Below are 26,103 nucleotides of genomic sequence, written 5' to 3' on the forward strand. Positions count from 1 at the left end.
TTAACTTACCTAACATGACAGAGTACAAACATGAGAAGTCCTTGTTTCCCTTTTTATCTCTTTACTTAAGATAAGATAAGATAAGATAAGATTAATTTGATCAAGATAATTTATTTTATTCTCTTTTCTACATTTATACACTAAACAACTTATTTTGGATACAGATAATTGTGATTTGTGCCTTTTATGAATATGAATTTCATCCTCATCATACTTATATAGGCTTCTGTTTTTAGCTGTGTTCTTTATTCTCTTTACCTAGCAGCACGTGCTACTCCCTATAGTCAATAACAATCCTTCCTATCTTCATCGGTCAATCTTCTTTTGGTGTACTCTGGTAATAAAATGCTCCAACACATTTCAAAGATCACATGTAATCACATGTACAGTACAGTGATCTTTGAGCGCTCTCTATTTTCCCATGCTCAAAAAGAAGAAAAAGAAATACAGCAGAATTGTGATTAACAATGAAGACAACCAATCTTGTGCTAGTTTTCTCTTTTTTCACTCTTCTCTCAGCAGGGCTGTGTGAGAGACCCCATAAAGGTAAGTCATGGGTATGATATTCAGGTTTTTAAAATATGTTGCTATAAATGAGCATATTCACTGTATTCATAGCATACTGTAATCTCTGTCCTTTTTTAGTTTACAAGCTGAAAATGGATGAGGCATTGCTAATATTCCATAATGAACTTCCGTACATCGTTAGTGTTTACTACACCTCAGATTACTGTTATAAGGTATTTAAAAAAAAATGTGACTTGACAGTGGCTTGTGAGCAGTATAAACCTAATATCTAATAATATAATAATATTAAATAATAATATAAAAATGTCTAATAATATGTATGTAAAATTTGTAACAATCCTGTATGCATGCTTGAATGGTCAAAAATGGCTTATGTTAAATGAATATTAAATAAACACTATTAAATGACAGCAATATACCTCTTCGGCAGTGTCTTTATCAGCCCCTTGCCACAGTTGAGAATGGGCAGAGCAATATTTCTGTGGTGGTGAGCACACAATTCACACTGACTCTAAAAATAATGCCTGTTGATGGAAACGACACTCTATGCAGGTAAGATTTACCTTGAACTACACCTGAACTTGCTACAATATATTAACTTACATCACCCTAAATAATGATCCTTTTTAAATGAAGCCTTTTCAATAACTCTGTTTATAAATCAGGTACAGAAGGACCTTACATAGGCTAGATATATAGCCCTAATAGCATCCAATTGCATTTGCAGTCACTGAGACTATTTATGATCATGTGTTTGAATGTGACCTGGCTTTAGTGCTGCCCTTTGGAGAATACCTCACTGTGCATTGATCGCACTGCATTTTGGGGTTAACAAACTGACACTGGGATAATGATGAAAAAGACCATTAAAATATCCAAGCTTGTGGGCCTCTCACAAACCCCAGGTTGGATGTTTGAAGGAGGAACCCATAGCAATATGTACAAACTGCCTGGGCCTCAAACAATCATCAAGGTTTGGGCTGTTTTCAAATAGTTTGTCGTGAGTGTCTGATTTCATAAGATAAGTCACAGTATCTCTCCCACCGTACGGCTGGGGTCTAGTCCTGGGCTTCTTTAAGATCGATACCAAGGTCCCTTTCCAGACTGAGCCATTATTGATTTACTTTCTCCCCAAAGAATGTGCGGGACACTATGTCATTCCCAGGCGGATCGATAAATGCTTATAGTGCACATTTTGGGGGATGAAAAAGGTGAAATGGGTTCAAAAAATGTAATTCTCCCTGTTGTCCTCTAGATGACACCCTTCAGCCTTTTCTATTTCTTTGTTTTGTTATTTTCAACTCCATGCTGCTTCAAAGAGGCATTCATATATACAATACAATCATAAAATACAAAAATGTTTTTTGATGAACTATATCAGTCAACTTGGTTTTTGTAAACATAATGTGAAAATTGATTTTTGGGGTACTTTTGTTAAACAGTTAGTAACAGGTTACCTGCATCAGTCAGAAAACAATTTATGGTTAACAAGAAAACAACAAATTCATAAATCTGAAAATGTTGGTGATGATGTGTAACAGAAATTGTAAATAGTGTTTAAAAGAGGAATGCTTTAAAAAAAAAAAAAAAACATAAAAAATTCAATAACCATCACCACGACTATTACAATGTGATAGACGGATCAGTGTTTTATTACATGTTGATGACATTATTTCTCCTCCCTAGTCTGAGTCAGACATTTGAGGAAGCTGGCCATTATTCTCTCTGGATGAGGTCTGGATTGCTAAATGATGTAACCTGTTCTCTCACTGTGGATAGGAGCCCGAACAACGCATACCTGCGTAAGTATGCATGTTGTGTAATTAAGAACATTAAATAAGTCATCAAAAAGACATATATTGAGTTCCAAAGTTCAGAAGGAAAGCGCCTCTCTCATATCCCAGTAGTCGGATGAGACTGTATTGATCTGCTAAACTGCTCGTTTCTTGAAAAAAGAAAACAGCTCAAAGAAAAGCTTTTCTCCCATGTTTGTTTTGGAAGAAGCCCCGGGAGGGGAGCATTGTGGGAAATACATTAGAGGAGCGTGAAGGATTAAAGCATAATGGGGTTTTGAAAGCACCACGCTCCATAATGCACCGTCTACTTTGCAATAGTGCAGATTATGTTGTAGATCAGACTTTTAAGGGCAAGTAGCCATTATCTGTCAGATATATGGCCAGTGTGACTAAACTCCCGGCTATATGATGAGCTTCCATTAGGCGGACCGGCTGCTGATTACACTCCAGCTCCAAAGGGCCATCACAACTTAAGTGATGGTGGTAGTGATCAGCAGATGTTAAGAACTGATGAGGGGACAGCGAGAAGAAAAAAACGGTCTGTTTTCAACTGAATTGCAGTGATAATGTTAGTGTAACTTGTATGTAACTTACACTTAAGTGTGTGTGTGTGTGTGTGTGTGTGTATGTGTGTGTGTGTGTGTGTGTGTGTGTGTGTGTCTGTGTTTTCCCAGACTGATATTTTAAGGCTGTCTTGGACTGAAAAATAGAAACTCTGACCTCAGTCTTGGGTCTGTGATGACTACAAGCAGTAAATTGTACAAACATACAGTAATTGGTCTGCTCAACCTTAGACTCTTATTAACATTTGGACTAAACTGCGCAAATTAGAGTAACTTTAAGTGTTGCAGATTTTCAACTTCAGCAATTAGTGTTATATAATTTATTGTGAAATAAGCTTAGAATAATTTACTGAGGATTGAGGATAATTAGACAGTGATGATCAGCATAAATTGTATTACCTTTCACTACAAATAAACACAAGACAGCAACTGTCCTCAAAGCTTGTTTTCAAAGGAAGTTTGGTAGTTTTTGATTAGAGTAAGAGTTTTTTAATATTTTGATGCCATGGACCTACAAAAATTATTACCATTTTTTTTAATTCAAAGGGATTTATATATTTTATGTTCCTATAATTACCCCCCCCCCATATCATATATGCAGATTAGTTTTTTTAAATAAAAACATTTGATTTAATGTACTGACATATTTTATATGTTTATATTAATGTTTTTTAATTATTAAAATAACATTTTTAAGCCTTAAAATATTTTGTACCTCACAAAATTATGTGCAGATTTTTTACACTGTTTTACACTGTCAGTAGATAAAAAAATATTAATCTCATTATTTTCAACCTGTTTTTACATATAAATACAACAATCTAATAATATTAAACTGAATAAAAAAAATATTCATTATTTTATTTAGGTTAACTAATTTATTTAGGATATATATATATATATATATATATATATATATATATATATATATATATATATATATATATATATATATATATATATATATATATACAGTATATGTGTGTGTGTGCGTGTGTGTTGGTTAATTTTTTACTCGTTTTCACACTAGCAACCAATTAGTTTCTCTTGCCTCTTAAGTTAAAGGACATTTGAGACATGACAAACATGACATACTTAAAGCTACTCTTAAGTGGGCAAAGTGTTGGATGTGCACGCAGTGTTTATCTGTCTCAGGGCCAGTTTGTCCAGGCTCCTGCACTCAGTCATCACTATAGTATCATCACAACTGCACTGTTTCCCCTTGTGTCATCAAGTGTATTCACACTTTGATCAAATGGTCCTTTCTGTGTTTGTTTTTCCGCAAAACATCGCCACTGTCTGACTGAAAAGTAATGGCTTGAGATCACCGGGTACAGCATGTTCATTTGATTAGCCATGATATTCTGAGTGAGGGTTTTTGTCCATGTTTTGATAATAAAAGATTTAGGGCTTATGTAAGCATTATGTAACAATGTTGAACTCAATTTAGTTTTACGGAAAAAGTATATCAAATGCTCCTGATCTCACTTCAGTCTGATTTTTAGTTTTATCTTGCAGTACACACAAACTCAATAAAGATGTCTGTACAGCTTCCAAATATTTGAAATACGAAATTGCTGTTTTACACCTTCCCTTAAGCAGTCAGTATCATGGAGGACGGCCTCGGACAGCCGATATGATCCATTCCATCATGCACTGTGAAAATATTGCCTCAGTACATGGCCTTATTGGAGACCCAAGGCTAGGGTTTCATAGATTGATTGTACGCCTATAGACTGGTTTCAGATTACATAAAAGGACACTGCTGGATTCTTGAGAGCTCCCTCGTGGCACAGCATGGGTGACAGAGGTTGTTCAGAGCGAAGGCTGAGAAAATCGTACAAACTGAACATGTTTGTAAACCCTTATCTTTTCAATTACTTTAACGGACTAAATGCTGTCTTCAACAGGCATTCACATAATCCTTATCGATAAACAAAATAAATAAATAAACAAAACAAGTTCTTCTTAAAAAAATACCCCAAAAACAATACGCAGTAGAAGTTTGTATAACCATTGCTCTTATTTATTTGCTATTGATTCCTCAGCGCTGTTGGCGGCATTCTTGATTCTGGCTTCTATCACTGCATTTTGGGCCTCTTTGCCTTACATACTCAGGTAATAATATTATTTTTCCAATTACACTGCTGTTCAAAAGTTTTGGTTAAGATTTTTTTTTTTTTACTTTAATTCAGCAAGGATGGATTAAATTGTTTAAAAGTGACAAGATGTTTATAATGTTGCAAAAAGATTTATGTTTTACATTTTATTGAACTTTCTATTTGGCAAAAAATCCTGGGAAAAAAAAAATATCAACTGTTTGACATTAATAACAATAAGAAATGTTTCTTGAGCATCTAAGCAGTATATTAGAATGATTTCCAAAGGATAATGTGCTGCTAAAATCTGAAGTAATGGCTATTGAAAATTCAGTTTTGACATCACAAGAATAGGTTACATTTTAAAATACATAAAACACATTAAATTTAAATTGTATTATTATTTCATAAAATTGCTGCTTTTACTGTATATTTAGTTTGAATAAATGCACCCTTGGTTAGCATAAGAGACTTCTTTCAAACTTTTGAACCGTATGTAAACTGTTTTTTTTTTAAAGTTGATATCAAAATAAAATATTGTTTTTACAACTACAGATGCAGCTGTACACAGAGGCTAAAGAACCGTATCTGCCATCGCGGATCTCTAAACTCCATAGATCTGGTGAGAGCAAAACGGTTCATACATTATACAAGGAACAGATCTTATGCATCATACACTGTACATTTGTTTATGCTTAGTTCATAGCAACTGTAATCAGCTATTTCCTGGATGATCACATCTAAAAAGCAAACAAGGAGCCTTTTAGCGGACATAGTTTAATTTTGTAAGATCTTGTTTGATTGTCCTGGTCTGAAAGTTTGATTAGCTTTGTCTGCGGCATTTCATCCAGTTGTTTGGAGAGCAGAGCAGGAAGAGGGTAATGCTAATTCCTTTGTGATGGATCTCACTGCCATCTCAGACCATATGGTGAATGGGAACATTTCTTTGGAAATGAGAGAAACTATTCACGCTTCCCAACCATGTACTAGGCTGCTCATGCTCCCCAAACATGGCCAAAGCAATGATTGATTTTGAACATTCATTTATTAATAGTATGCCCAATAAACAAGCCATAATCAATATTTTTCCTGACAAAATAGTGTCAAATGCTAAAACTGCAAATGCTTTATGATATATCTTGTATGTGTGTGTCTGTGTGTGTGTGTGTGTGTGTGTGTGTGTGTATAGCTTCAATTATGTTGAATTATGCAAATATGTTGCTGCTATGTTTCAAAGCAAAGAATATAAGAACTCATAGATACGACAACTCATTTACAAATACACAATTGTAATCTTAGAACTTACCTTTATTTAATGACATACTGAATTGATTGTTTTTGTTTTTTAAGGATGAGGCGAATAATGAACATTCTGTGGACAAAATCAAATCAAAGTCATCAAGGCTGAAGTCACTGGACACATTTCGAGGGTATGTGCCAAAAAATGATTTTTCAGTTATTTTGCCTAAAATGGTAACTTAATTTTGAATGTGTTGAACTCTCTAAATTCTATGAACCTCTTAATACCTATCAATTGTCAATGGCTTGACGGCCGCATTTGCTCATAGAATGCATTGTGGGACTAAAGAGATTGTAAGGGGTCACAGGCTGGACATACACTCACTCGAGCCATTGTTTACAGAGGTTGCTCTAGGCATCATCTCTAATATATTTTGCCTCTGTGCTGGGGAACAGTGGATTGCTGTTGAGCAAGGGTGATGTGATTTAATTGGGAAGCCCAGCAGGGCTTGATAGTGGCTCGGGGGCAAACACAGAAGCACTCCTCACCCGAAACAGGAAGCTGCTATGGCTTTGACCTCTCAATTCCCAATAATTGATGTAATAATACAAGGAGCATATCAGCACATATTCAACAGGCTGTAGATCTGGAGCTGGAAAAGATATGACTTCCCAGATCAAGATTTGTGTAATGGATAATCCATGTGTGTTGCAAAAGTGCTTTACAGATAGCAATCACCAATGGCAATTTGTACTGTCAGTGACAGTTAGAATAACCAAGCTTTTATGGTTCTTAGAAACGCCATATGTTTAGTTCCAGCCTCTTTATGTGAAACTTTTGAAAGCAATTCATAAATGATTCATTCAAATTTATAATAATTTTCCTTGTAAACTGCAGTGCTGATAAAAACAGATGTTCCACTCAGTCTATACCTGCTTTTACTCTTGGAAATGAAACAGTCCATTTCCCTGTTAAGCCTAATGGTTTTATCAGTGTGGCTGGAGACTTTGGTTCTTTGTTTCAACGTTTTCTACATTTCAGCCTAAGTATTCTGTAATCTGGCACTAGAGTGCTGAATCTGAATATGATATAGACATCATCTCATACATATAGACTCACAGCTGGCTTGTCAGGTCTCTTGATTTATGATGCCAAGGTAATATTAGATTCTGCAACAAATACATGATATTTCACAAGAGCTTTGCAGCTATTGTGGGTCCAAAACAAAATCAACACTACAAAATACACATGGGATCCCTGATTTGGCTAAACATGGAGCTTAATAATGTCAGTGGATGTCTTTAGCTCTTTGTGAGCATATCATAGAGAAAACCTGTAGTGTTGCAACAACTCCCTTGCTTTATAACATGAAATATGGCCTGTCCAGCAACGAGTCAAAACTTTTCACTGAATTCAGAAGCACCTGTCATCTGCCCACCATCCTGGTGAAATTGTTGCGGCTATGGTTTTTCTCAGAGCTAAGAAAATAGCACCCTCAATTCATCAGTTTCCATCAACATTATATATAGTATAACTGTAGACTTTGTTTGCATTTTAATTTTTTAAAAAGGATTTGGTTTTTAGTCTCGCCAGCAAAAAGCCTGCAACCAGTTTCCTCATATTTGTAATTATAAATTGATGCTGGTGGTTTTGTGATGATAAGTTACGCTACCAGCAAATGTACTTCAAAATGTGCTCATTTAGTTAAATATACCCTGTTCTTTTCTATGCAGGAAACAAGTCAGTTTACTAAAGTGTAACTCTTTCGTTTTGTTCTTGGCGACTGGAAGATTAGTTCAACCAGAAATGAAAGTTCTGTCATCATTTACTCACCTTTAAGTTGTTCCAAACCTGTATACATTTCTTTTTTTCTGCTTAAAACAAAAGTTTTTTTGAAGAATGCGGGAAACCAAATAGTTGATGGTCCTCATTGAATTCCTCATTGGTTTTTCCACTCTGTGAAAGTCAGTGGGGACCTTCATCTTTTGGTTCTCTATATTCTTCAGAATGTCTTCTTTTATGTTTAACAGAAAAAAAGAAACTCATACAGGCTTGGAACAGCTTTAACTTTAACTATGTAATTTAATTTGAATGTTAATCATACTCCTATCGCAAACCATGCTATTCAACTCCTTGATTTTAATAGTTTAACATATTAAAATTTTACCTGCACTCGTTTTATTTGAAATCTCAAACTTGTTACAGTGGAAACTGCTGTTTATACAAATCAAAAATGATTAGCGTCAACTACGTTATTTAATTTGAATGTAGGCCTAAATCATTTTCCGATTGTATGTAATGATGTACTCCCATTGCAAGTCATTTTATTTAACTCCTTATTTCAAGTGTTACCTGTGCTAGTTTTATTTGAGATCTCAGGCTTTTAGTGAAAACTGCAGTGTGTATAAATTACAAATGTGCCCACTCAGGAATTACAAAGATCTTTAGCTCTGGGATAAAATGACAATGATAAATATACACTGGGAGTAACTGCCAAAATACATTTTGTACTTGTTAACAACAGTGGTTAATAATAAGAGGCATCACAAAAACACCGCATTGTTAGTGTCTGTTGTGTTTTATTTTTATTTACTTAAAAAACTTAATTTGATTTGGAAGGGTTTTTTTAAGAGAGTGGAAGCCTCCCAAACACTGAGGGGTTTTTAATTAAAATGATGGGCTTTAACATGCTATATTGCAAACATTGTGCCATATAGTTTCATCTTGAAAATTACTTAACCTTTGTCATCGTTACTATGGATACTAATGGATGCCGTCGCAAAGTGTGTGTGAGAAAGAGTGTGAGTGTAAAAGAGATAGAGAGAGAAGAAAGACAAAGACAAGCTCTTTAGAGGCTGGCATGTGATTAAAATCTTGTATCAGGAGGTTAGGCCTAAAAGGAGCAGTAATGGTCTCCGTTATGATCTCCTAATTGAATATAAAATTTAGATTGGTTAGATAGAATGAAGTTTATCTGAAGGTCCATGCAGTGCTTTGCTTTCTCGGTATGTTCTTACAGAGAGAAACCAAAGAGAACACTTCAACGCCACGATTTGAGTGTTGTCAGTTTAATAGCTGAGGTGTTGTCTCAGGGTCTGATCACAAAAATCAATTTCATGTCCACGGGTATATTTATGTTGTATAGTGCAAACATGCATTTTCTGACGTGCAATAAAAAGCATCTCCTGCTGTTGCTAATTCAATGTAGTGTTCCATCATGCACAGTAAGTTGCAGCTTGGCTTCCTTGCGCCAAAAAGTTACGCGTCTACAATAAATTACAGCAGAGGGCTTTAGTCAGCACTTCTGGGTGAGGCGATTCAGAGGACAACCGTTCATTTCCTGAGTGATTCATAATGCTTAGCTTGCATTACCTTACACAGCATTTCGTCTCTGATATATAAAACAAATGCCACGCCTTCTGGTCTTATGATCCATAATACTGATACAGTTTACCTTAAAGGTACAAGTGACAGATGAGGTACCGAAGGATATTGTAATGATAATTTGTAATGATTTTTGCTTATTTGTTTGTACACAACTGTTCAAAGGTTTTGGGTTAATCTTTCTTTCTCTGAGAGTATAAATAAAGCTTGTAATACCCAGAGACTACTTTAATTCATGATGAACTGAATGCAGATTCCTCTATGAATAGAGACCCAGCAATGCAGTAAACCACCTTATATTGTGGATTTGTTTGTTATGGAAAAAAACCATACGTACACAATCTACCCCTCATTTGACATACGTAAATCAGAATTACTAAAAATCTAGCATTAGCCAATGCAATATATCCCAAAAGCATACATTTGTAGTAATGCACAGTATGTTATGTACAGTAATACTATACTCATTTTTTGCAAATGAAGTCCATTAGCCTCTGTTAATGATGAGAATGATGAGAGAATGAAAGCAAAAATGTATAATCCAGGGTCTCACCGCAGCACATTAAGACTGTCAGGGTAAAGTGAGGAGGGCATGGAGAGTCGTCTGACAGGTCAGTGCATTGCATTGCTCATACATTAGCCAAAGCAGCTAAGCTGTCTGGCAGGATGGATATGTAACTAAGTTAATAAAAATATTGTGATACTTTCCAGTGATCCAGTGGCAATCATAATATCTGGAGCCATTGAACAGGTGCACAGAGCAAAAACAAGCCTGGCGTTAATGGTCAATTATCACAGATAGGGTTTCATAATGCCAGCTGCACAGTGGATTTTATGGAACTTCATGTAATGTAATTACAGTTTTTGGCCTAAACTGCCAAATTTACTCTCTCCATATCTGATACCTCAGCCTGTGAATCACTCAGAATGATGTTTAGAAACCATTTCCCCCCAACATACAAATGCAACAAAATGTATTACAATTCAATGAAAATCATTTGACTAAATGGTCTATTTAAACATGGCACCAGTGAGGATTTTAGTCGGTCTGTCTCTGCTTGGCCACTGAAGCCATTATCATCCTTGGAACTTGAAGAATGTTAATCTTAAAAAAAAACATAATGCCTTAATGCCTTTATAATTTCAAATCTACCAAAACAGTCCTACTTATGCATAATAATTACCCTACTGTTTCTCCTTTCATAAATTAACTCAAACAGTGAACACAGGCAAACAGTTTTAAATTTTACAGTGTTGATTGTAAACTAATCTTTTTGTAAAATTACTGACTGTCAATACTTTGATTGATAAATTGCACCGTGGATTTGCTCTAGAAAGTGTGTGCATATGGGATTTAATTGACAGATACCATTAGTCACCGAACCACTTCCTGTCTCCATGCACAGAGGTGGAGTGTTTCCTCTTTTTATTTGATTTGTTGGATCAATGATCAGTATTATATTGTTTCTTGTGGCCCTTGGTATGTGCCACAAAGAGGTTTTCAATTAACTAATGTGCAGATTACCATCAATCTCTTTCTCTGTATCGCTCACTCCCATCACCCTGCCTGCCAGCATCTCCTCAGATAAGCATTATTAGTCTCCGGCAGGGTAGATCACACCTCTAGAGTCCTGCAGTGAAAGACTTCTCACCTCAGACTGGACTTGTGTCAGCATAATCATCATTAGACTGTGTTATGGACATTAATCTGCTCTTCAGTGAAAAACAACACAACACGTGTTCAAGTGTTCACACCTTAGACGTGCAGTAAAATTCTTATTTAAAATTTATTTTATATTTCTTGCTACTGGTTGCTGTATATTAAAAGTAGTGGTTCTATGGTTTATATATATATATAGTCATCAATGTTGAAAAATGTTGTTCTGCTTAATATTTTTGTGGAAACTGGTATTTTTCAGGATTCTTTGATCAATAGAACTTCTTTTAAAAAAATCTGTTAGGTTGTATAGTTATATGGATACACTTGAACTGTTTATATATCAGTTTAAGTAGTTTCTTATTCATGTTAACTTTAAAGTATGTAAGTTTAAAAGTGACATATTAGAAATTTTATATGCATGCTATTATCCTACAATATAGTGTATTTTTAGATCATTTATTTTATGAAAGAAAATGGATTAGCCTGCACTGGTTTCATAGAAAAAGTCTTACTGTAAGATCAGTAGTCTCTAATAGTAATCGTATGTTTTTTATTTGTGTGTGTACATAACTGCGTTAGTATCCTTGTCCTGGCTACGGATACCCGGAGTGCTCCAGCGTTTGGGTTTCACCTATTTTGTCCTGGCACTGATGCAGACTTTCTCTCCCCACAGAGAGATCCCCTTGAGGGAGGTGGGTTAAACTCCATGGCTCACATTTCTCTCCGATCAAACAACTGTACAGGAAAACACTTGTTCTGAAATAATGATTAATCGCTAGAGGTTACAGTAAGATGATGTCAATATGTTTGTTAATATGTCAAATCATTGTTTTTGGATAACGTATTACTATTGAGTCTTATAATATATACACGCAAGACTGAGTGATTACTTACCCTGATTGCTTTCTGCATGTTCTCCTCAGCATAACTGGTGGAACCCCATTCAAGATTTGGTTTTATACTGGCCTGAGTGGATCTTCATTGTGTTGCTGGAGACCATGTGGCTGTGTCTCACTTTCTTACTGCCTGTTCCAAACTGCCCCACGTGAGTTCATATTAGCGTCAGGCTTTGAGCGTACACATTTGTGAAGAAGATTAACTATCACACTCAACAAAACAAACACAATAATATCTAATATAAATCCTGTGCATTCAATAATTAATGTGTTATGTGTCTGTCAAGCCTGATTTAACTGGAGTTCATCCCTTTATTAACATAATAATAATGTCATTCATACATCAAGCTAATTCCTTGGGTGACATATATGTTGGCTTTATTACACAAGTGCGTCGCCGAGAATATATGCGGGATGGCGGTAATGTTGTGCATTTACATCACGAATGCACATATATATTCATTGCAATATGATCATTTGTTTGGCGTTGTGTTTGTGAGTTGGTGAATGCATGAGGGTGCGTGCCGTACAAGCCCGTGTTGTGCGGCTCTTATGAGATCTGTGATTTATGAGTGTTTGGCGGCCGCTTCAGAGGGGATAATTAGCCAATCTCAGTCTGTCATGTGCACTAAAAGGAGGCAGGGAGAAAGGATTCATCTTCCTTTCTCTGCCTCTCTCCTTTTTCTCCTCGTATCCGCTCAACCTTCCATTTACGTCCTCCTTCTCCTCTCCTTCAAGATTTCTTTTCAATGTGTCTGACCCATAATGACATTGACGATCACATGCAGAGTGCTGATAACTCTGCTTGAATAAAAACATCTTGACCTTGCAGTCATTGTCCTTGTGTTGCAACACAAAGCAACTTCACATTTTGCCACCAACAAACACACTTCCTTCTAAATAATTAAACCAAAGACTTTTCTATAAATGTTTTTCTTGTCACTGTCGCCTTTGGCTGTTTCTTTGCAAAGCTGTTTTGGAACAATGTGTGCTTTCAATAGGGCTATCAAAAATAAACTGAATAATGCATTGTTTCTATAATATATTCATTTGAATGACAAGGAACTCATACATTACCCTTCAAACCAGTAAAGGGGTCAGTAAAAATAAATTAAAAGAAGTTAATTTTATTCAGCAAGGATGGATTAAATTGATCAGATGTGACATTAAAGGGGGGGGGGGGGGGGGGGCGGTGAAATGCTCGTTTTCACTCAATATCCTGTTAATCTTGAGTACCTATAGAGTAGTACTGCATCCTTCATAACTCCAAAAAGTCTTTAGTTTTATTATATTCATAATAGAAAGATAGTCTGTACCGATTTTTCCCGGAAAAACACGAGTGGCTGGAGGCGTGACGTGTGGGCGGAGCTAAAGAATCACAAGCGCCAGTAGGCTTTTGAGTTGAGCGCGTCTGGAAGCTGTGACACCGTGAGGACAAAACCAACCAAAACAAACCATGGCTAACAGTCAGATTCAGCATATATTTATGATCCAGAATCAGATCCAGAGGCTGAAATTTAACAAGAGCAGCATCAGCAATCATTCTCTATGTGGTATGTACTGAAACTGTATATATTTGCTTAGCAGTTTTGGAAAATGACTAAGTTCCACTTTGTCGTCTTTTTTCTATTTTTAACTGTACATGTGGAAAGTGCAGTTTGATGACAACATCGCATGTTGTTTACTTGATGAGCTTACACGCCGATAGCTAAGTTAATAACATAGAGATATTTGAAGCAGTTTTACTCACCGCCTGCGGTTCCAACACACGATCGTGACCCTTTTTCGTTGGGACTGCATTATCCTTAAGAAATAAACGATGTGCAAATCCGGCGTCAAACTGGACCTTGTTTGTAAAACAAGCATTTTAGAAATGCAGGTAACAAACACAAACACTTGCACAACTCCGTTGATGCTCTGTAAAAATAAACTCCATCCACTGGTCCCTTAATGCTGTTTCTCTTTTGGTAATCTTTGCAGGGTTGTCTTGCCCTGGCAACCAAAACACATTCCTTTTGTGACATTTCGCGATGCTCTCGCTCTGATCAGTGAATGCCTGTGCTCTCTCATTGCTCTGCTATACGGGAGCGCGCGCTCTTCTGGGAGAAGTGCCCTTAGGACCCATATAAGGAAATTCCGCTCCATCTAACGTCACACAGAGCCATACTCGAAAAAAACTTTCCGAAACTTGTGACAAACCGGAAGTAGTATTTTTGGAACAGAAATACTCCTTCAAACGTACAACTTAATTTTTGTAACTTTTTCCATGTTTAGCATGGGAATCCAACTCTTTAACAGTGTAAAAAACTCTGTATGAATGAAATAGCATTTCACCCCCCCTTTAAGACTTTTATATTGTTGCAAGACAATTGTATTTAAAATTAATGCTTTTTTTTAGCTTTCTATTCATTAAAGAATCTTGAAAAAAAAATACCATGCTTAATATCAGCATATTAAAATGGTTTCCAAAGGATCATGTGACACTAAAGAAAATTCTGCTTTGCCATCATGGGAATAAATTACATTTTAAAGTATATTAAAACAGTTTTTTTAAAATATTATAATAATATTTCACAATATAACTGTTTTACTGTATTTTCGATCAAACAAATGCAGCCTCGGTGAGCATAAGAGATTTCTTTCAAAAACATTTTATACATCGTAACAACCCCAAACTTTTGATTTGAAAGGTAGTGAATATTACATTGTTTCCTCTGCTAGTGGTTATTTAGGAGCTGGTGGTATTGGAGATGATGGTTTACACCCCAACTGCACAGGAGGAGCAGCCGCGTATATTGACAGGTGGTTATTTGGGGACAACATCTTCTGGTATCCAACATGCAAGGTGTGAATCATTTACGGTCATCTTTAACCAGTTCAGTGCAGTAAATATCTGACACTGAATATTTGATTCTGATTGATCAGTTGGCTTTGTTTTGAATAATGAGAGCAAAAATGCATATTTGACCAATGCCCCTGGCAACCTTATCGCTTGTATCACTCCATAGTTTTGCAAATCAATATGTCCATTTATTGACTTAGTTAATGACAAGTCTTGTAATAAGCTTCACGCAGAGGATTATTTGCAGTAATGGCCTCTCTGATTGCACATTCACACTAAGTGAAATCACAGCTATAGTTATAATGATTAAAATGGCATTTATATTAGCATTGTATGGATTGCATTACAGAACATTTTTCTTTTCTGTTTCTGTAGGTCTTGTATCGTACAACCGAGCCTTTCGACCCAGAGGGTGTTCTGGGTACAATTAATTCCATAGTCATGGGATTCTTTGGCATGCAGGTAATTGAAGATAACACTATTTAAGCAATATCTATAAAACGTGACATCAGACCACAAAACCAGTCAAGGGTCCATTTTGATAAATTTATATTTATATATAATCTGAAAGCTGAATAAATAAGCTTTCCATTGATGGTTTCTGGAATCTGAAAAAAAAAGCCTTTAAGGCTGTCCAAATGAAATCCTTATCAATGCATATTGTATAATAAACTAAGTTTTAATATATTTACTGTAGGAAGATACAAAATATCTCCATGGAACATGATCTTTGCTAAAAATCGATCATTTTGAGTCATACAATGTATTTTTGGCTATTGCTACAAATATACCCATGCTAATACATACTAAATAAGGTCCAGGGTCACAAATATTGCTGTTAACATCAATAGTTCTATAAACAATAAATTCATCTATACAAGTTATCTACATTTCATGTACAATATGCACACTTATTTTGTTGTTTTGATGAATTGTGCAGAATAGTTCTAAAGCAATGCAATCCAAAAATCTGCACTCTTGGAATCCAGTCATATTAAAGAATCAGAACTAACTGGATAAATAAGACAAACTAAAAATGAATTAATTAACTGACAAACAAATAAATAAACAAAATAATTTTTTGCTTTTTAAAGGACATGCACCAAAGACAATTCCACAAAAGCAATCCAGTGACAAATGAGAGAGAAAGCCTAAAACAAATCCAAAGCCCAAACCGTGTATTTCACAGACTATAGATCATTGACTTTTCAACATGTTTTCTTCTTGTCTCATTGACTAATTTCACTTTTAGTTCACCGAACAATGACAGATCTATAATATTGGATTGGATTTGCTGGCAGCTCTCTTAGACAAGCAGCTGTTCTGTCTCAGTAGTCCTTGCTGCTGTGGACAGATGTGTGCGTCTCTGGCAAAGGTCAGAAAAGTTTCTCACCCTTTGATGGTGACAGTGCCCGGGTGACCGGTGAGAACTAGATGTGCAAACTCAGTTGCATTGCTGAAATCCCTGTGGGCGGAGGCAAAAAACAGTTAGCGCCAAGCCCGTCAATCAACATGTCTTTGAGAAGACGGCAGGTGTCGGCCTCTCCGTCTGTGTCCGTCCGCTCCAGCGTCCTCAGCTGAGGCTCATTCGTCATCACCGAATTAAACAGTGAGCACGGCCAACATCACAGCCGCGCATGGCTGAGCAGGGAGCGTTGAAACTTGAGCTCTTTTTCAGGGCCAAAACCACTGCTCACATCCTCTCTCTCAGTCCGAACATGATATCAGTATGACGTATGATAAGCTTTATTATCCTGCAGTCGATTTGCTGTTAATTAATTTAGTTTACTTAGAGGCATATTATCTATTTGGCCGAAAGTGCAGGCTTAATACGCATCATTCTGCAATGAAAATGGTCAAACATTTAGGTATTTAGTCTAACACTGGAAATAATCTTTATGTCCACAGGCTGGAAAGATTCTTCTGTTTTTTCGTAAGAGGAATAAAAGTATCCTGGCTCGATTCCTGATTTGGGCCCTCATCCTGGTATGTGCAAACACACTTGTATAAGAAAAAAGTAAAAAAAAAAATGATTTCAACAGCAAGAACTGCACAATAGAGCAACGCCTTGCCTGTACAAATGTTATATTGCTTGTAGTTGCAGACAGTTTATGAAATAGGTAGGCGTCATATGATATGTGTATATATGCACTGAATGAATTCCAAGGCAGAGATTGCTATCACACCTCTCCTGGGACTGAACCGGATTGGTTGTTGAGTTCACGGATGTCTGGTGGTTTTTGAATCTGGAGCTTTACCACTATTATTGCATATTAATTTCCACTGGTTCTTTCTGTCATGCATGACAGAAAAAAGGTTTAATATAACTATTATTTTGCATGTTTTATACCATGTTTAATAACTTAACATACTTTAAAGAATCATGTTTATACTTGAAATGCTTTAGATGTCCTGAATGTAATGTTAAAGCATTATTACCTTACGAATTGTTTTTTTTGAAAGAAGCATCTTATGTTAACAAAGACTTGTTGTTTGTTCTTATTACAACTGAAAACAGTTATTTAATATTTATGTGTTATTCAATATTTTTCCCATCAGAATTAGAATAGAAATATGAATAGAAAGTTCAAAAGAACACTATTTGTTTGAAATTGAAATATGTTTATATAACATTATAATTTATTATTATAAATGTCTTTACTGTCACTTTTGATCAATTTAATGCAAATTTACTGAACAAGAGTAGTAATTATAAAAAAAAAAAAAAAACATTTTTTTTATTTTTTTTATTAATTATTTTTACCCATACAGATTTGATGTCTCGGGGACCCCAAGCATGTAAAATCAAACAGTAATTACAGAACATGAGCGTTTAACCAATCCGTGACCTCTGAGCTACAGGTGGGCGATGAGATTTGAGTTTATGAAACAAAAAAGTGATTCAATCTTAGATTGAGATGACAATAGTAGACGGCTGGCAGATTTGCGGGTTAAGTGCTCCGTTTGGGTGGTCCCACAGACAAAAGGAGCAGAAGCTGGTCTGGGTGGGAAGTGCATGAGGATGTTTAAACCCCTGTCTCAGAGGGAATGGTCATGTGCTACTAGAATTGTTTTCCAGGGACAGCACAGTTCACTTACTGCTGTCCTTCGCTTGCAGAAAGGCTTTTTTATTGCATCATGTGGGGTGAATCAACCCTCTTTGCATTCCCACTCTGTATTTTTTGGTCTTTGTCAGTTTTAATGAGCATGACGAGTTAAGCAAGCTCTAGTTATATGGTGTGTTTCATCTAAAGTGAACTGTGTAGTCATTTATTCAAGGTTATTAAGCGAGAATCATGTTTCTGCACAATGCAGCATATGTTGATCACAGGATCTACACAGAAAGGGAGTTTGTAAGCTTCTCTTCCATGAAAGACCTTGCCTCTGTGTTTTGTTTTGGACTTCTGGAGGCAGAGCTGCTGGAATGCCCTCTCTAGAGACAACAGGTGCTGATGGAGGGGTTTTGTCTGGCAAACCCTGGACATAAAGCTGTGGATGACGGGGCAAATGACCTGCATTTCTCAGCAATGCTTTCTCTTACGGTCATTCTCACACAGCTTGTTATTAATATGAGCAAGAATGTTGCGGCTTAGCAAAGCTTGTATCTCATTTGTTTTTATATATTAAGGATTAAAGATTTGAAGTTGGGCCATTTATATGAGTGCGCACATTTTTCTAAATGTCCTTTTCATATGACATCTGTTTTATGAGACCGATTCATTAAATTATGACAGACAAATTACCCTCAGCTTCTCCAGAAAGCTGACACAATGTCCCGTTCTTACTCAAAGGATCTCTCACTTGTGCCAAGATATATTTCCCTTATACTTTATTGCTTCCTTTTTCAGAGCGCCTTTGTTTTTTCTTAAGGTGTGTAATTATTTGATGTCTGAATACTTATCTAAGCTTAAAATGTAGAGAAACTATCAGTAAGCCATTGGTAGGTTGACTTTTTCAGAAAACACTTTTGCACTTTCAAAACATAGCTTTGTTTGTTTGACCTGCCCAACAACAGCAACATTCATCCAATGGCGTTAAGTTGGGGTGGGGCTATCTGTTTATCCGACCAATGAGAGACAAATGGAATGTTTGGGAAACCTTCTTGAAAACAGTGATTTTAATATTTTATATCATTTTTTATAGTCTAGTCATTTACTATGTAACCTTTTTTTACTTATTTTAATGATTGCTGCTTTATAAAAAAAAAATTTGAGGTGTGAGTGAAATGGTGCATTTTACATAGGAAAACAATGGAAAAGTAGTGCAGCGAAATGGGGAAAACATCAGTTACTATAAATCTAACAACATTTAGTGAGGTTTATGTTTAAAACTAAAAGAATTTAAAAAAAAAGAATTAAAAAAAAAGTGAAAAAGTTTTACTTTTTTATAATTAGGTTTTTACTTGTTGTTAAATTATTTTGTAATGCGTATTATACTTGAAGGATATTTATATACATAGATATTTATATATTGTTTTACATACATTTATTTTGTATTTACCCTAATAACAATTCTCCTCTTCTTCTCACAGTAAAGCATTTTGAGTGTGCTTTTTTTGAACCCAGACCCACAGTACGCAGATGCCTGATCCCAGTATTTTAAATTTCATTATTCCCAAGCCCTATGACAAATTGGGCCATTATAGCTGTATGTTGAATCATATTGGCCAGCATTATGGGGCCACACTGCTCGGGGTGCTGAAATAAATGAACAGAGATCTATTTCACTTTACCTAGAGGCACAGCATGATAAAATAAACTAGCCAACAGCAAAAAATTATGCCACTGCTGTTCACACACTTGTGCAACACAAAGATAGTTTAGATATAATATAGCACTTGCACCATATTTAAATAAAACAATTTTTAATTCAGATTTAGTGATAAGTGATCATGTTTTTCGAAGATAGCAAGGGGAAAGATTCTTTGTTTGTATATGCTGTAAAGCGTCTGTTGATACATTTTATTCCTTCCCTCTCAACTTTCCCCCAATGCTTCATCCCTACGTTGACGTCAAAGAAAATATAGATTGTGAATTGGACCACAAAGCATATAACTAAAGATTAAGGCAAACCAACAAGACCGTTACAGGCTTCATGCTTCGCAATAAACACTGCACATCTCATAGCACAAGCAAACAATCAATTATCATTGACATCTCTGGAGAGCTTTGAGGTCTGAAAATGTTTTAAGCAGCACATCTCCAACAGCCTCTTGTGCTGTTGATGTGCTCTTCACACACGTTATCCTGGTTAAACAAAAATTACCTCCCACCACATCAACAGTCATAAAACGGTGCACGTCTAGAGGGAGAGGGGTTGTCTTGTCATTGTTTGCATGGGTCCTTTGTCAGATTGTGGGATGATTTGAAGCTATTTGTGCTTCACCGTGCCAATAAACAAGGACCCTGAGTTAATTAAAGTTCAACGATCACAACTCCGCAGTTTGAGATTGAAATTGAGCGATTGCCCCACATAGCAATGATTGTCCCACATCCTGCCTGCATAGCCTGGAGACTCAATCTAGAGCCAGCCAGGCTATTTCCACACCATTGATTCTGTCATCTATACAAATGATGGATATCCTCCTAACAAGCAGGTTTGGATGCTGAACTCACTATCCTCACAAAAGCACGATATTCCTTTAAATGAGCCTGATTTAGCAGTGATACTCTAACTTTTTTTGGATATTATGTTTTTAAGGCAAGACACTGCAGTCAAACACTGTTTTTCATGGTCAGTTTTGAAATTTGGGGCTATTTGGCTTTTCATAACGTGTTGTTTTAGTCTAGTGGGACAAACATCCAAAATACATTTTAAGTGTTTACTGCACAGTTTCTATTGTATGTAGATTTCATTTACAATAATACATATATTTGTCTGCTTTCTCAAAATGAGTTTTTCCCCATGCATTGAGCCAGAAATCCCTACTTGAGTAGCACTTATATACTCTAAAATGTGCGGTTTTATTCCTATCTGTATTTGGTAGGTTTTTACAAAGGGGTCTGTTCAAATATCATTTGACCGATTTTATATTGTTTTATAAATAGATGATAATTTTGGTCGTTTAAACAGAATTTTCAGATTTATTGAGTGATAAAAAGAGACTCTAATATGTCAGCAAAATAAAAACAAGTGTTTTGAACCTGGCTTTATCTAGAGATTTCTGTTTTGGAAATGTATGTAAATTTGTGGATATTGAATTAGATAATGCCCCATATTTAAGAAAACTTGAAATACAAAAAAATGTTTGCAATTCCTAATGTAATCAATAAACTGGGAAAGTATGGAGATCTTGATGAGCTAATTTTGTACCCAGTTACCTAGTGTGTTAATAAAAAAAATAATAATAAATATTGCAATGTAGAAATGTAACGCTTGAGAAGAGATTTTGCGTAAGGCATGAGGAGATGGATGTGTGTTGCGTGTGTTAGTTGGAGGGGTTTCACCTCCCGGGAGCGTCAGCTAATCTGCTTGATTCTTTATAGCGGGGCTGCATTTGGGTTGTCTGATAGTGCTTGCTTTACAGGTCTGCATTGATTTGAAATCTGTTTTATTCTGATCCTCAGGGAATCTCTGCTGCCATCCTTTCTAAGTGCACAAGAGACGAAGGATTTATACCTGTCAATAAAAACCTTTGGTAAGTGCTTCTTGACCCTCTAAATCCAGCTACTTCTCCATCCACAAAAAAAGGATGAGACTCCAGCAGGCACAAATCAGAGGCTGCTAAAACACGCGTTTACTTACCTCTAACGACAGAACGTCCTGTAAATAATCACCCCCACTGGCACAGGAGTGAGTCGCGGCGGGTGATACATCCACTGTTCAACTAGATCACTCTTCTTTACAGCCAAGAGAGAGTGAGCAGTTTTATTTTCCCAACCATATATCTTGCCGAACTCTGGCTTATCTCATCCGGCTTTGTGAAATTGAGCAGGATGAGGTCAGCCCTACATCTTCAGAACGGTGCACATTAAATCATTTGTCATCTAACACCTCAGAATAAATAATGGCATGGAACGGAAATGATCAGTAGACAATCATACGATTGTTCATCTCTACATGCAAAAAAAAAGAAGAAAAAAACAACAAAAAGGATTTGTGAGGTTTCCGCTTTAAGCATAAAAAATAAAATAAAAAAATGTGGGTTATGGGGAACAATTAAAACATATATAATTAAAAATAATTAATAAAATACATTTTGATATTATTTATGCTATTTTATACTACACTGTATAATATATTGCATTTAAATAATATTATAAGATTTTTTTGGTTTAAATTTTAGTTTGAGTTTCTGTAATTTTACGTGCTTTTATTTTATACTATATTTATTTGTTATTATTTTAGTTTTATGTTATTTTTAGTATTTCTCTTGTTTTTATATTTCTATTTATTTATTTTTTCAGTTTTAGTACTTCAAATGAATTTTATTTCAGTTCACATCATTTTTATAAAATTTTATTTCAAATTTTTTTATTTTTAGAAAGTTTGATTTAAAGATTTTATTTAATATTTTAGATCATTTCATTTCATCGTTTTAATTTAATTTAATTTTAACAAATTCAATGGTTGTAGTTTACACTAACAACACTGTTTTGAGAATATTTAAACTGGGATTTTTTATGAGACCTGTGTAAAGGTTTTTACATTAAATTTGAGCTCATCTTTCCTTTGCTGTAAGCATTCTGTGTACTTGTTTGAGTACAGACACAGACACACCTGCTTGAATTTCTATGGACAGTTCATCACGCCAGCTTATCGAGCCCCTGAGTATGTCTGTCTGTATCCCAAAAAGTAATTAACTCCCAGCCAATATCTTTATTTTTTTATTTATTTTTTTGGCTCAACTTCAGCTGACATAAACTATGCTCTGGGACGCAGCCATTTTACATTAGATAAAATTCCATTGAGCATCCTGGCACTTAGGAACACAGAGGCACATGACTTATTGACATAGTTGTACTGAGCAGGTGCCAAGCCTTCACTTTGGATGCTTATGTCTCTTATTGGCTTACTCTAAGTTCAGAAACTACTATATATGTCCATCCATTATTTAGTCCCTGGTTCTGCACTGTGTTGTCCTCTTTGTTACAAGAAATGTTTGGCAAAGCATAGTGCACCTCAAAGGGTCATTTTTAATATTTTTGTGAACTGATATGTCTTAAATGTGTCTGCACTATATGTTTTCCATTGCTGTCTTATCAATGGTTCAGATCTGCTGTCTTTTTCAGGTCCCTGTCATTTGTTACTTGCATGGGCTGCATGTCCTTTGTGTTGCTGGGTCTGATGTATTTTGTTGTAGACATTAAGGAATGGTGGGGCGGACAACCTTTCATCTATCCTGGTATGAGAATACACTTATTTAAAGCAATAGTTTGCCAAAAAAAAAAAAATTGCTAAAAATGTACTTACCCACGGACCATCCAATCGTGCATGAGTTTGTTTCTTTGTTCAGAATTTAGTATTGCATTACTCGCTCACAAAAGAATCCTGTGCAGTGAATGGGTGCCGTCAGAATAAGTCCAAACAACTGATAAAAACATCACAATAATCCACAAGTAACCCACACAACTCCAGTCCATCAGTTAACATACTTCTCCAATGAAGAAGTCATCTAGTCTGTATCAGGAGAGAAATATGCAAGTGGAAACAGTCCAAAGCAGTTCTATACAAATATGTCGGTGGATTCTGATATGAGAGGACAACAGGGGGAGGCGTTATTATGGATTATAAAATTTTCTAAATGTTTTGTTTCTTACAATCAAATGGAATTTCACTTCACAAGATGCACTGGAGTTTCTTGTGGATTATTGTGATGTGTTTATTAGGTGTTAAGATTCATGTTCTAATGGCACCCATTCACTGCCGAGGATCTATTGGTGAGCAAATGATGCAATTCTGCTCTGATGAAGAAGAGAGATGGAGAAAGTTGAAGAAGTTTATCTACATCTTAGATGGCTAGAGAGTGAACATTTTCAGCACATTTTCATTTTTGGTGAACTTTTCCTTTAAAGCATCATTTTATCAGCCAACCCAATCCAGAAAAGCTTACTGTGCATCTGTGTGCAGGAATGAACTCTATATTTGTCTACGTTGGACACTCTCTGCTGGGATTTTACTTTCCTTTCAGCTGGGAGAAGCGTTTTCAGGACAGTCACTGGGAACAGCTTTTTCAGAATATATGGGGAACCTCACTTTGGGTCTTCATTGCCTACCTGCTCTACCGCAAAAGATTCTTTCTCAAAATCTGATGCTGCTGTGATGGTATTTTTTTGTCTCATAAAAGTCCTTGTATTTCTCTTTAATTTAAATTACAGGCTAAAATAAAGTTGTAATTATTAAATAAGTGCAACATTGTGTTTAGGATCCAAAATAATTGATATTGATGTTTTTGTGAGTGCTAAATGTCTTTTTCGTGTTTGTAAAACTGAATTTGGTGTATTCCTCAATTAGTTAATAGGCATAAGAACCGACACCAGAAGATCAGATTTACTGTCTTCCATGGACACCTGCAGTGTTTTATTTGATGTCATTTGTGTTAAGACCTGAACATAGTGATTAAATCAAATTCACTGAAGTGGTACTTAACAAATTAGAACAAGTGATTCCACCACTTGAGGGGTAGCCATTATATATGGGTTGCCATGGCCACCCCCCTCAGGGCTGTGAGACAGAGACTGGGTACCATCTGCTCTTCAACTGACAGACCTTTAATAGGGGTCAAGCTGGACGGCTCACTGAGGAGTGTTTCTGGGGCCAGCACTTTTCATGCTCACACTAATGCAAAATCAGTGAAATTACACCAGCAGATCTCCTGCATACGGAAATTACTGCATAACACAAAAACCTGATGTTTTCTGTCAAGTCATATTCATGAGATCGAATAAAGTCCTTTGGAAGCTCTGTGCCAGTGGTTCACGGCTGGTTTTGAATTGAGATGTTCATTTTAGTGGAAAACCAAGATTTGTTAATAGTGAAAAATTCCCAGAAGAACCTGATGTCTTAAAGCAGTAGGTCCCCCTAAAATTGAAATTCTGTGTCCCCCATGCCCTTCCAAACACAAACGTCCCAGACAAAGGGCGTCCCATCCTCTAGATGCTATGTTTTGTTATCCTTATTATTATTGTTCAGTCCCCATCTTTGCTAAGAATACACTTCTGTTACTAAGCAGATGCTATTGAAATATTATATTTTATTATTATATTCTCTTCAGCAGTGTACTGAATTATAAACTCTATATAATCTATCGATATATGCATTTGTTTTTTAATCAAACATATTTTGTGAAATGTTATACTTTATTTGAACTCTGTTTATTTTTATTACATCAGTGATTTGCAATAAATTGCATACCATGTTTATTCATTTTGGAAGAGACCACATATTTAATATAGTGAGGTGTTGTTTACCTTCTTCTTCTATGAGGGCTATCTGTGTCATTTTGAGAAGTATCAATTACAGATAAGTTTGCACCAAAACTCTGCATAGTTTGATTCAGTTGAAGACTACAACACAATATGTGAGTGTTTGCTGCTCTTTTTTAAAAAGTGTGATAAGCTTATTTATTTTGCATTCTTAAGAGACCTACAACCCTTTTTTGTGTCATGATCCACCTGTTCAGAACCACTGATCATCTAATAAATTTGTTTAGAAATTAGCCACTGTGTGACTCCAGTAATAGGATAGTAGAGGTTATAAGTGTCCAAGAGTATCACCAAATCTGGCTCTAAGTGGTCAGTAGATGAGAATCTATCAGGATGCAAAGATTTAATCTCAGAGAGTTCTCAGAAATGCTCTGCGCTGACCTCTCACTTACAAATGACTTGTGAACAAACAGACTGAATTATGTTATCATCATAGCAGTAGTGTTTAATTTCTGTTTGGAAGCATAAAAACAAGTAATACATGTACAGGTTTTGAATTATCTTCAATCTAGTGCACCAGATCTCTGGATATGTAGGATATTTATGATCTACCGAACCGTCTGAAACATTTGAACCTGTTTACTCTGCATGAAATTCAATTGAACCCTTTCTCTCTGTTAGTTAATAAGAAAGCTTTTCATTTTGAGGATTGTATTACCTATTTAAACTAA

The 26,103-nt window shown here is 35.7% G+C and overlaps 1 protein-coding gene across 1 annotated transcript; it reads left to right on the forward strand.

Moving 5' to 3' along the window:
* The first annotated feature begins 357 nt into the window (after positions 1–357).
* LOC113057486 (heparan-alpha-glucosaminide N-acetyltransferase) lies at positions 358–24,915 on the forward strand. Its single transcript, XM_026224911.1, has 15 exons — positions 358–546; positions 646–740; positions 959–1,080; positions 2,215–2,330; positions 4,936–5,005; positions 5,542–5,608; positions 6,337–6,416; positions 11,815–11,962; positions 12,194–12,315; positions 14,888–15,011; positions 15,384–15,470; positions 16,917–16,994; positions 21,575–21,645; positions 23,240–23,352; positions 24,078–24,915. Exons 1-15 carry the CDS (start codon positions 468–470, stop codon positions 24,257–24,259), a joined length of 1,554 nt encoding a protein of 517 aa, XP_026080696.1. The 5' UTR covers positions 358–467; the 3' UTR covers positions 24,260–24,915.
* The last annotated feature ends 1,188 nt before the right edge of the window (positions 24,916–26,103 follow it).

Source organism: Carassius auratus, chromosome 38 (assembly GCF_003368295.1).
Source record: "Carassius auratus strain Wakin chromosome 38, ASM336829v1, whole genome shotgun sequence".
NCBI classification, from domain to species: domain Eukaryota; kingdom Metazoa; phylum Chordata; class Actinopteri; order Cypriniformes; family Cyprinidae; genus Carassius; species Carassius auratus.